This window comes from Oreochromis niloticus, linkage group LG12, assembly GCF_001858045.2.
Source record: "Oreochromis niloticus isolate F11D_XX linkage group LG12, O_niloticus_UMD_NMBU, whole genome shotgun sequence".
NCBI lineage: Eukaryota > Metazoa > Chordata > Actinopteri > Cichliformes > Cichlidae > Oreochromis > Oreochromis niloticus.
The window spans coordinates 24,540,149-24,552,411 of record NC_031977.2 but is presented as its reverse complement, the minus strand read 5'-3'; the positions used below and the strand labels follow the sequence as shown (position 1 = coordinate 24,552,411).

The following is a 12,263-nucleotide window of genomic DNA, read 5'->3' as shown; positions in this document are numbered from 1 at the left end:
TGAAGCGCTGTTTAAAGATTGAGTTATATCAATAAAGGTTTGCCCCATTTTTAGGCAACTGGCGTGTTTTGCGACAACGCTGAAAGATCTGACTTTAAATTTGCATGACACAGAATATAAAGACGTCAAATTATCACCTCTGTTGCTCATTCCAGTCGATGCCCATACATTATTCTATTACAGTACATTGTTGTGTATCTTCAAATATTTATGATGACATAACATCTATATTGCATTACCACTTGCCCCAGATTTCAGCTTGATTTTTGACACACATTTGGCTGTGTTAGGCTCTCAGCACACACTAAGTCCTTGCCTCTCTTCCTCACTAGAGATTCTCCTCTAAAAGAATTTTGTTCAATTTCCAGTCTGTCTGTGAAAGCAGTACTGGGTGTATAGTATCTCAGTTGCGATCTAGAGATAAACTGCAAGACTTTAAAAAAAAAAATTTCACAGCAAGAGAGACCCCATAAATTCTCCGTATCCACAAGAGAAAATGACATCAGGAAATTAAGGGTGATGCCGGGCTATCAAAAGAGGAAAAAGACACAAATAAAAGGCTAGGAAAGGGGAAAACTGGAGACCAGATGGAGGGGAGAAATGATGCGAAAATCATAAAGGCAGTGTCACACAGAGAGAATAAGAGGGTGAGGGCCATAAAGACCAGAAGCATACGTCAGGAGAAAAGAGACAGAAAAGAAAGTTCTGTTGTCAGCACAGAGAGGACGGCAGGTGATGGAAGGATAATGACAGAGGGAGGAGCTTGCCTGACCCCTCTTGACCTCTTCCTGGATCCAGCTGCTGGGAAGAGTTAAGGGAAGTGGGAGCAGCAGCAACACTCCGAATGTGATGGGATATCCTGCTGCCTGCCCGTTAACCCCTCTTCCTCCATCGGTTATGCCTGTTCCCATCGTTTCACAGTCACCTCTGCAGGATGGCTGTGCTCAAGAGCAACACAAACACACAGAAAACACACTCACAGACTTCTAATGCAATGACGCACACGTGTTCACACACACACGCACGCACAGATGGATACATGCCCTGATGTACTCAGGCCCTCTCACATGCTGACAGCCAAAACCACACACGGGCACAAACATAACCACACCTCCAGTTGACTCAACAGTCACAGCCAAGGACGCTTTCACTCCGGTCACTGTATTACGCAGAAGTGAAGGACGGTGTTGAAATTATAGAAGTGAGGACGAGGAGCTGGTGGATTACAAATACAGAAAGCCTGCCAGAGATGGCACCAGTGAAAACAATATTATCATGCAGTGCAGTGCAGCTGGTTTGGTTTACTGTGTCCAAACAAAGCCCATTATCCCTCTCAGTGCAGTTTTATACATACACATCCAAATGAAAGCTTATCGTTTAAAGAGTGTTTAAAGGATACACTTAATTACACTGCGACAAGACTCTTTAGCATTCTGTGATTACTGAAGCCAAATGTTAAATGGCTATTCTCTGTGAAAGAACAGTTGTTTTATTCGCCGCTATGCTCCATTAGGGGTTAGTTACTTATGTCCCTGTCTGTCAGACAAAGTTCAGCACCTTATGGGAATTTTCTGCTGTGAAAAAGCAGCTTTGCTCCACTTCCCCCAACCCATGAAACATCAAAGCATGGCCACACTGAAACTTCAAGCCCCATTTTGGCATTGCCCTCCTACCTCCAGATCCAGTAATTACAGTTCATACAAGACATCAACATGATTACTCGTCAAACCACTGTATAATAACACCACAAAGCACTTCAAAGAGGCAACTCAGATTTCAAGGGAAAAATAAAAACTCATGGATTATGCATTAGGAAGGACTGATTCAACCTTCTGTGGCTCAGTTCATGGTATCTGGAACGGGATCCAAACTTCATAATGAAGATTTATGTTGGCTTTAATTTGAAACTAAATTTTACGTGTTTGTAAGAAGTGAGCAGGCCAGTGGTTTGAGGTGTTTTCACCTTCATTCATAATGCAGTGCCTTTTTCAATGGAACAATAGGATTATGCAGCAGCCGCATATGAATTTAGACCGTGAGGTTAAACTGCAGTGCCTTGTCAGTTTAGAGTCTTGCCAAGAGAGATTTTATTTACGTTTCAATACTGCCCTCTTGTGTCTTTGTTCAATATGGAAAAATGAAATGCAAGTTTTATATCTTCTTTAAAAACATATTCTTCTCCTAATTAGATTAGAACCTTCTGCAGTCTAGTTGCACACCAAAATGTTCTCACTAATCCTTTCCACTTCTGAAATTCTCAATTCAACCTGACATGGAACAAGAATAGAAAACATAACAAAGAGATTTAAAAAATTAAATACTATATTATGAGCAACTACAAAACACTAAAAGAAACATAACCTGTGTGTTACTGTACATAAATACAAAACTAACCACAATATTCATACATGAGGTGAAAAAAAAAATACAAAATGTACACTTTTGGAAATTAAATGGTGCTAATATATTGCAGGAATCCCAAACTTGCAGCTGCTTTTCTCATCTTCAGTGAATCCCTGTGGCTTTAACAAAGGACTAGATGGAAATGAAAGTTAACAATGGTTGTTATTTAACAGTAACTAACAGTAATTACATTTTTATTTATCCACTTTCAGCACCATAACACTGTCAAAATCAAACTGAAAGTTTTACTATTTATAAATCTATTGTTTCCTATTATATATTTTATTATTACTATAGAGGCTACTTTTCATTTGATTCATTTGCACAAACATATGTAGAGCTCAAAGTGGACTGCACAGCTTTACAGTGAGAGTTTCAGTAAGGCCAAATATACTAACAGCTAATAATTTTTCATGCACATGCACAATAGTTCTTTTTATTGCTATTAAAGCAATTCAAATCAACAACAACAACAATAATAATAATAATAATGATAACAATTTTAGCAATGCAATGAAAACATTTAACTGTATTGATTTTATTCTTGTTAAAAAAGCCAAATTAGAGTAACGAAGCGCCTGACTGATTTGTCAGTAGGTCAAGTATCACCATTTTGCCAATATATATGAATGTTGGCATTGATAATGGCCAATAAATGCAAATTATGAAATATATGAGAAGTAAAAAAGAGATGGGGGGAGACACCCTTCAACCATGTTGTGTCTTGAAGTTGCATCTGCGGCTTTGGTAGAGTGTATAGTATTTTCCAAAAAATACAAAGTAGGTATATATGAACAAATCATTCACACATACTTAACTTGTTACAACTTGCTATTTATTCATGTAAACTAGTTTATAAAAGTACAATAATGCATAAGATGTAGAGCATTTATTCCATCCTGCCCAGTATTTTAAAACCAAAATTTTCTTCCCATTTTCCACAGATGTACTATCTTGTAGGCTTTGAGGGACGCTAACAAATACATCTTGCACAGAGACATTATATGGCCTCTTCTAACTTTTAGCTTGGCACGCCTATTACTGAAATAGCCTAGAGGGGTGCAGGAAGCTCAATACAACACACTCTTTTTTGGGGGGGTCAGTAATTCAGTATCTTCTGTCATTAAGGTCTTGTTTTGGCTTAAATGTGTAACTAAGCTGTACTATTTCCAGTTTCAAATAAAAACTCCAACATAGTGTGCCTTTTTCTTTATTTCAAAGAAAAAGGCACACTATGGCACACATCTACTGTATCTCTGCAGCAAAAAGTTGTTTTTTTTTTAAAAAAGAAAGATGTTGGCAAAGAACTAATCCCCCTTAGTCAAACTCACAGCATTCAATAGTACACTGAGCAGCAATATCCTTTCTACACTGCAGGCTAGAGTTTGTCTATGAAAGATTTCTCTTTTATTTTCTCTGTGAATGGTGTTCAAAGTCAAACCCACTGCTAGAAAACTGAGATGGTAAAAGGAGACAGGGTGACAATATACAGCAAGATGGATTATGTGTGGGTGCAGAAATACGTGGGTGTGCAAAAGCCTGTGTGCAAAAATGACTCCCATGTCAGTTTTCTACATGTATAGTAGACATAGGTTACATTTAACTGGCAGCGGTACACTGATCATCCATGCATGTTTAGAATTTTAAAAAAACAGTATGAAATAGCTTATAGTATCATCTTTAATAATGCTGTGACCTACTTCCTGACTGGAAAGTCAACAATTTCATCATCGCTAAACGCCGTCAACCTTCCCTAATGTCACTAACATGTCAGCCATTTTAATTAGTAATGGAGAGTGTCTGTCCCATTTATCTCAACATGACTTAATTGAGTTTGAAGCCTGCACTCCCCACCATCCTCATTTTCATCCCCTTTCAACACTGTTTTGCTTATTACACTGGAGCTCAAGCAGAATGTGTGAAAATATAGTGCACATTAAGAAGTTATCTGCAGGATAAATTATCACAGAGCATAGGCCTCTATGAGATTACAGTTATACTGTGCTCATTCACTAAAATTCAATACATTTCCATCCAACTACATTGTTTTAGACAAAAAGGCGATACCACAAAGTATTTATAGAGGTGCAAAATGAGGAAATGAAAAGCATCACATCATTAGGCCTAATGGCCTAATGGTTCAATCATTCCGACTGGTGAAAATAAACTGGAATGCAGTGTACTGAACAACAATGACACCCTGTGGTTATTTGTAATTAATACAAGAAATTCAGTCGCCTCAGTTATACATTTTGGAGTCTTGGTCAAGCAAGGACCAATATTTATTTACCTTTAACAAAAACAATAACTGGACATTACTTTATTTAATAAACTTTATTCTCCAATTCAGTAATAATAATATCAAAATCAAATCAGCAGCTGTTGAGATCATGCCTTCTCTTTAAAAATTAGTATCAGTTCTCCAACAGTTGCACAGTTTTTCCATTTACTTTGGGAGTTAGGCTGTTACACCATCTTGGAAAACTTCCCCACATTACTTCATGTATTTAGGCTGTTTCACTATCCTTATGCTGACTCCAGAATGTTGAAATCAGGGCTCTGTGGGACTTATTTCAATTGATGATGTAGCTTTTTGCTTCTTTTGGATCATTGTTATGCTTCCAAATTCATTTGGGGCTCATCAGATGCTTCCCTGATGGATGTGTACTTCTCAACACTGAAGAGACAGATAATTTTGACCAAATCCTCAAACTTGCCAAAATTACACCCCAAACCTTGAGGGATCCTTAGACTACACTCCTTGCAGAAATCGTCTGCCCTTTGGAGAACAAACTGGCTTCTGTTAGTGGTAAAGATTTCACATTTTGACTCATCAGTCCACTGAACCTGCTGCCATTTTCTGCACACATTTTCAGTGCTGAAGAGAGGCTTCATCTTGATTCCACATCTGAACAGTGGCTTTTTAGCTATAAGTCTCACATAGAACTCAGACTTCTCTAGATTGCAAATCCCAGCTGATGGTGATCAAGCATTTGTGATACATCACATCACCGTGAAGGAATTTTGGTCTACTCTTTTTTGCAGAGTTGTTTAATTCAGCCACACTGGAGGGTTTTTGAGTATAAATGGTCAGGGCACAAAATGATGGCTGGATATTCTCCTTCTGGTAGAGAACAAAACTCATGTTTCCATCAATTGCAGCAAGTCATTGAGGTCCTGACGCAACCCCAGACAATCACACTACCACCACGTTTGACTGTGGGTATGATGTTATTTTTATAAAACACCGTGTTTGTTTTAGGCCAGACGTAATGGGTCACAAACCCATATGTTCCCAGAATTCATGGGGAACATCATTAAGATTTTTATTGGCAAATGTGAGACAAGCCTTTGTGCTGTTTTTGGTCAGGAGTAGTTTTCTCCTTGGAACTCTCCCATGGATGCAATTTTTTCTGGCCTCCGTCTTATTGTTCAGTCATTTCTGGGTTCTTTTGTGACCTCCTGGATGAGTAGTCAAAATGCTTTTGAAGTAATTTTGGTAGTGGGGAGGTTCGCCACTGTTCCAAGTCTTCATTTGTGAATAATGGCTCTTACTGTGGTTTACTGAAACCCTTGCCACACTCATAAACGTCAGTGACTTTCGTCTGTTCTTGAGATTATTCTTGGATGTTATTATGCTTTGCTTATTTTTTTTTTTTTAGCTAATTTATGATTTAATGTGTGGGTGGGGGTAGTGTTTCACACAGGGCCAGGTAGGTTTGGATAACTTTTTTCATTTAATAAATTAAATCATCATTTGAAACTGCATTTTGGTTTTGTTTTGTTTTGTTGCTTTTGGTGATGAAGTGTGACAAATATGCACAACCCAGCCCCCTCAACCCACCCCAAAAAAACAAAACCCAAAAATGAGAAATCAGGAAGGCGCAAATACTTTTTCACAGCTGTGTAAATGTAGTTAGGTGGCCTAGGTGTCCAAATTTGTGTGGGACTACTAAGTATTTTTACCTCGTTTCCCAAAAATTGAGAAAATGCCCCACATTTTCAAAGGTTATAGTTTTCCAGATATTTTAAAAATATTTTACCCAAAGAAGAAAAATACAGCTCAAAAAGGGAAGAGTTAACAGCTTTAATAGCCATTCTATGAATACAAACTTTAGCTGTCATTTACAGCTAAAGTTTTACTTATTAAATACAGTATTAGACCTTCAAATGACTGATTACAGAGCTGTGTTAGATGTATCAACAGTTTAAACTTCCTCTCATTATTGGGTAAGATCCCAGTGCCTCATACAGGCATATTCCTTACCCCACATGTTTTGGTTATAAACTGGTCAACCTACAGTCAGTACAGTGCTCAAAAATACTCCTACTGTATGATAGTACTAATGTAAAATTTGGGGGGCAAAGTTTAAACAACATAAAAGTCATATTTTTACGTTTTTACATTTTTAAAGTACAAAAGAGAAACGTTAAATACAACCATCTCCAGGTATGGCTGAATTTAACTATTTACCTTCTCTATACAAGCCAATGCACCCACGAAAAACACCGCAAAACGTGTTAGCTTCAAATGTAAGCCTGTGTGCGTGAACGTCACGCGCGAGAGCGCGAGCAAGGTTTTAAAACTACAAGGACCACGATGCTTTGCAGCGAAACAGTCATTATCATCACATATCTTCAACATAAGGAAAAGCTTCCTCTTTGGAAGGGTTTTATTTGCTAACCTCAGGCAGAGGTTGACTCCTACTCAGAGTCAGCATTTTGATAAGTCAATAGATACTTCCTTTTCTCGTAAAGTAGAGACTGTTGGGCAAATATGCGCCATAAGTGACCTAGAGCTAGCGTTGTAGCCTAGGAGCCTGCTCAGAGAGCGAGCTTCAGAGGCTAGTGCGAGCTAACGCTAGCAAAAGCTAGCTAAACTGAGACCGAATCCGTGAGATTATAACTGTATTCACCGACTACATCAGGCGACGGGAGTAACCGTTGATGTTATATCTGCAGGAGATGTCAAGAAGCAGCAGCATAAGGTAAGCAGATAATTACTGGTGGTGTTACTGTGTGTCCTGAAAGACTGCTGATAGCTAGTTAAACTTGACAGCTAAGTTAGCGTTACGACTGGAGGGATTGAAAACATGTATGAAATGTCTGCTCTGGCACAGTGACAGTGAGCTAAATGCACGCTTTTGCAAACGGGAGAAAAAATGCTAGTCAGATGAGGTATCGGTAGCTGTGTTTTAATGCGCTGGCTTGTGAAACGTTATCACGTGACTTGCCACAACACAGGAAGCATAGGTTAACCCCTCTGACGTGGATTTTTTATCCTTCTGGTGGTGTTATTTTTGTTCTGTAGCGTAAAATTTTTGGATCGTTAAAACTGTCTCTGAAACTTTTCGTTCATTATTTTTAGTAGCGCACCTGCGGTCGATACGTAATCTGTACTTGTTTAAACGTGTGATTTGCATAGACTGTTCAGGCCTTGATCGTATGATAAGTTGATTAACCGGGCTTGTAGGGTTACAGTAAGGTGTAACCTGCACCGGTGATCCATTTACCCCTCCTAACACATTCCCTGCACCCTTTTGATTAATGGACTCTTTGTACTGAATTTACTTCCCTGCCAAACACACAAAGGTGAAATACTGTTTGTTAAAGTGTAATTAGTAAACCCTTTTAAATCCCTCATCTGTTCCTGTTACTGAAGGAACAGTAACTCTGTGAGAACTGTTTTGTATTTGTCTTTTGTTAAGACAGTCAGTGCTGTTTCAGCTATGTGCAAATATGTACCTTTGACAGTGGTTTCAAATTTCCCTCCTGTAACTAGATAATGTGCACAGAACTTGCAAAACATGAGCTACACCATCACCTTGCTTCTGCAGTGCTCCCAATTTTAGCCACAGTGAAAAATCCCCTTCATATTTTAGCCCCTATCACTTTTTACCCATCCTGGTTGTTACTCCATTTATTACAGATTCTGAATACTTTTTTAGCACAATTAGAAACTGGTCTGCTAAGCTGACTGCATATCTCTTTCAATTAAAGCCCTCTTGGTTATAACCTCTAAAAGTGCTGATGGTGAACTAATGGTGTGCATTTTTAAATTTGGAGATGGGTCACGGGGCTCAAAAGAGCTTTGGTGCCAGTTTGCTAAGCTGTCTGTTTGCTAAATAAAAAAGACTAATACCAAGGTACACCAAGGCTCTTTTACAGAATGTTTTTAAGATTACTGAATGCCTTGCCTTCATAGTGTGGTTCGACAAAGACTGTTTAGAGACATTTATTTCTTCCATGCTAATATTACAAGTGCTGAGTGTTAAAATTAATTTGAAGTCAATATCCGGGAGTCGGTAATGTACTTGAGGCTTAACGCTGACTGAACCAACTCATGTGCTGTTTATCTCTTCCTCCTCTTATTCTTGTGACAGCAAGTCTGTAGTGATGCTGCTGACATGAAATCATAGGTTACACACAAAGATGAGCAAATCCTTCTCATGGTTTCCCATGAATCTCACCTGGAGTGGGAGGGTTCTGTGAAAAGGGCAAGAAGAGGAAGGATAACACGTAGACTATAATCAAGAGTCATGAATCTCCATCAGGTCCTTACGGGAGCTGTCAACCCTGGAGACAACTGTTTCTCTGTAGGACGCGTCAACAATGTGCCATTCACGGTAAGATATTTCAGACTCTGGAAGTATTTCCCCCCTCAGCAGTTTAGGAGCTTTGATTCATGGGGGGTGGCTAAACTGATTTGTCACAATAGCAGATTTCCTAGCAGATTCCTTTGAAACCTAATGTGCTAATGTACCGCACAAAGTTGTTTAATGGGCTTGGGACTTTGTTATGTATGAAAAACAGAAGCTGAAATACATGTGATTTCAAAGCTTAAAACTCTATTAAAGAATTAAATAAATGTTCGCCACACTGGTGGCAACTTTGTAAAGGGAAAAAAAACAAACAATAATGAAAGTCTCTGCTGCATTATAGGCTTTCTGTGTCATTGTTTTATTATTTGGCAAAGTGTTATTGTATGTTCTGCTGTCACCCAGCTCTGCCTCTAAGTAAGGAATAAACACCAACTAATCCCCAGTATGTGAAAAATTGCCTGTACTGGACATTCTGTGGTGTCATGGGTTTGTGAGGAGGCGGCCAAACCTTTGAGACCATGCAAAGAAGAATGTGATTTCAGTAGAGTCTGAACAGTGAAGAAAGGAGATTTAAGTTGATTAGAGTAATTAAATTACATTACATTTTTTAATGCTCTAATTTTTCAGAGCAATGAGGGCTGAAATCAACTTCTTTTTTCCTTTAGGGTAGGTTTTATTCAAAATGTAATTCCATCTCATGGACTGGTTTAAAAAAAAAAAACAAACCTTACTGATGGATTATGTCTACCTGACCCCTTGACAGGTGAGTCAGAGTGCTAATTTCAGACACTGGCGCCATGCTTTTCAGGGATGGATTAATCGGGGAGCCATTTGTGTCCTTATGTCCTCTTGTGAAAGAGGAAAAGTCATAGTGAATCACAGTTCATGTGAGAAGCTCCTTTTGAGTGCCACAGAAATAGAGCATGGAATTCTAATCTTATCTGCTTGGACTTGAGAGCTGTCATATGATGGCATGTTTGATGCCTTGACAATAGCTCTGGGACAAGTGCAGTTCAAGTGACCCTTCATGCAATCCTGGTCGGATGAATCTTAGAGTATCATGTTCATTTCTCTAACCCTCTCGCTGTCTTGTCTCTTCATAGGCCTATGCATCAGGTTGTGACGTGGTGATTTTGGGCAGTGATTTTGAGCGACTGCAGATCATCCCAGGGGCCAAACATGGCAACATACAGGTCGGCTGTGTCGACTGCTCATTGCAGGGTGGACAGGTAAGACCAATGGTGTGGTGCTTTTATTCACTGGGGTCCTCAGGCTGACTTGTGCTTGAATGCGCAAGCGTGAGATCCCAGTGATGGTAACTAAAGCAAATCCCAGTGAAAATAAATGGAGCCAGATTTCAGTAAAAGATAAAGGGTTTGCCACATAGAGTAAATATGTAAGACCATTAGACAATAACATATATTTATAGCTCATTAATTGTTTTAATTATATTTATTTTTCCATATAAAAATGCCACACATTTAGTTGCTTGAGATTAGAAAAGGTGCAGATTCAGTGCTCGTCTAAAAGTTAAAAGTTTTGTTTTGTAGACAAATGGTTGATTGATTGAAAAATGGAATTCAAATATATTTTAGTTCCAGCACTCAATAAAGTTATAAGACATCATATTCATTCCAAACCCATAAACTGACTTTTGGTTACTTGGGACAGAGCAACGATCAACTATAAATTAACTTTAATGTTTGAAAAAACATCTGACCCATAAATAATTTAAAAAGAAAAACGCAGAAGGTACTAAACACCGCAGGGCCCCGTGATATACCGTTTTCTTTGACTTTAATATAATGACCACACATGTGTGGTTGATTACATTGGGTGGTAAGCAAGTTCCACTTTGTGACTCCTGTTTTTAGTTGTTTTGGTGTATTAGCTGTTTTGCAGTGCAATTTATTAGCAATCTCTATTGCTGTCTTAAGTGTTGGCAGCTTATGCTTTCAGGAAAGTCACTTGCTGGCAACATCAATGAGCAGCTTAATGAACTGGAGCTTCCCGTCATCAACTCTAAGTGAAGTAAAAACCACCCAGTAAAGCTGGTGATTGTACAGCAAGTGCATTTGCTGTTGTCACTGACAAGTCCTTTAATGTGGGCACAAACAAAAGATCTTCTGTGATTGTAATTTGGATTTAAGAAAAAAAAGATGTTGTTATTTAATGTAGTCTTTCTGTTATATTCTTAATTGCCTTTCCCATTTCATATGCAGAACAAAGACGATGAAAGATTTTCTTTTTGCATTTGCTTTGGTTCGACCTAATTAGGGAAGTAGATAGTGATGTCATTGCAGTTGCAAAGTTCTTAGGAAAATTAGGAAATGTATAACTTTACTTAAAAAAACTAAGTTTACAATTTAAAGAATCTGACTGACCCTTGCCATTCTTTCTGAGCGTCATATCAGTTACTCTGCAGTCAGACCACAAATGTTTGGAGACTCATACCAGGTGACCTCTGCGAATGCCTCATGATCAAAAGCGGTCAGCTAAAGACTGAATGTGTTGCATGCTCAACCTTTGGTTAATCAGTTAGTGGCCACAGCTGTTTATAATTGAGTGCCAAATGCGAAAAGTCACCAGGCAAGCATTGACTGTTCCTAGCTACGAGAGCCATTTGGAGGTGGAGCGCTGGAGGTTGCCAATTTTTACTTGTGTGACTAAGCCATAACCATAAGTGGCTGCCATTAATATGTTGTCTTCTTTTATCTGAGTATTATAGACAGTCAGGTAGACTGATATTGACCAATAGCATCTCAAGTTTTCATTGTAAGAGAATGACTCTTCTATCAACTTTGGGCTCTGCTGACTTTTACTAAAAGTTGTCCCTCATGGATACTGTTTACTTGTCACAGGGTGTATTTATTTATTTGTATATATTTAAATCTAAATATATATTTACAAGATATTCACCCTGTACAGTGGCTTCTTTTCATGAATTTAAATTTGATTCTTCAGTAAAAAAAAAAAAAAAAAAGGAAGAGGAAAAAATAACACAGAATTTAGATTACTTCTTAATACACTACACATTTCTTAATAATTGTGTCTCTGGAAACAAAACTTGGCACATAATGACAACAGTCATTATGCAGTCGAGTATTCACAGTTCTGCTTGTTGGTAAGTAGCATTGCTGCAAAAGGAGCCACAAAAGCAGCTTGTAACATCTGCATAAACTTGATAATAAAGATCATATAACAGAATTCTAATGAACTGGGATTAGTTTTTAATTAGGGAGGGTGGCAGCCTTTTTT

The 12,263-nt window shown here is 38.3% G+C and overlaps 1 protein-coding gene across 2 annotated transcripts in view; it reads left to right on the top strand.

The window, feature by feature from the left end:
• The first annotated feature begins 7,034 nt into the window (after positions 1 to 7,034).
• The window catches only part of dmxl1 (Dmx like 1), a 62,300-nt gene continuing 57,071 nt past the window's right edge, over positions 7,035 to 12,263 (top strand). For both annotated transcript variants that reach the window (XM_013274872.3, XM_013274871.3), the window contains exons 1-3: positions 7,035 to 7,391; positions 8,787 to 9,029; positions 10,109 to 10,234. In XM_013274872.3, coding sequence (XP_013130326.1) covers positions 8,943 to 9,029; positions 10,109 to 10,234 — 213 coding nt within the window. In that variant the 5' untranslated portion in view covers positions 7,035 to 7,391; positions 8,787 to 8,942. The remainder of the gene's footprint in view (positions 7,392 to 8,786; positions 9,030 to 10,108; positions 10,235 to 12,263) is intronic.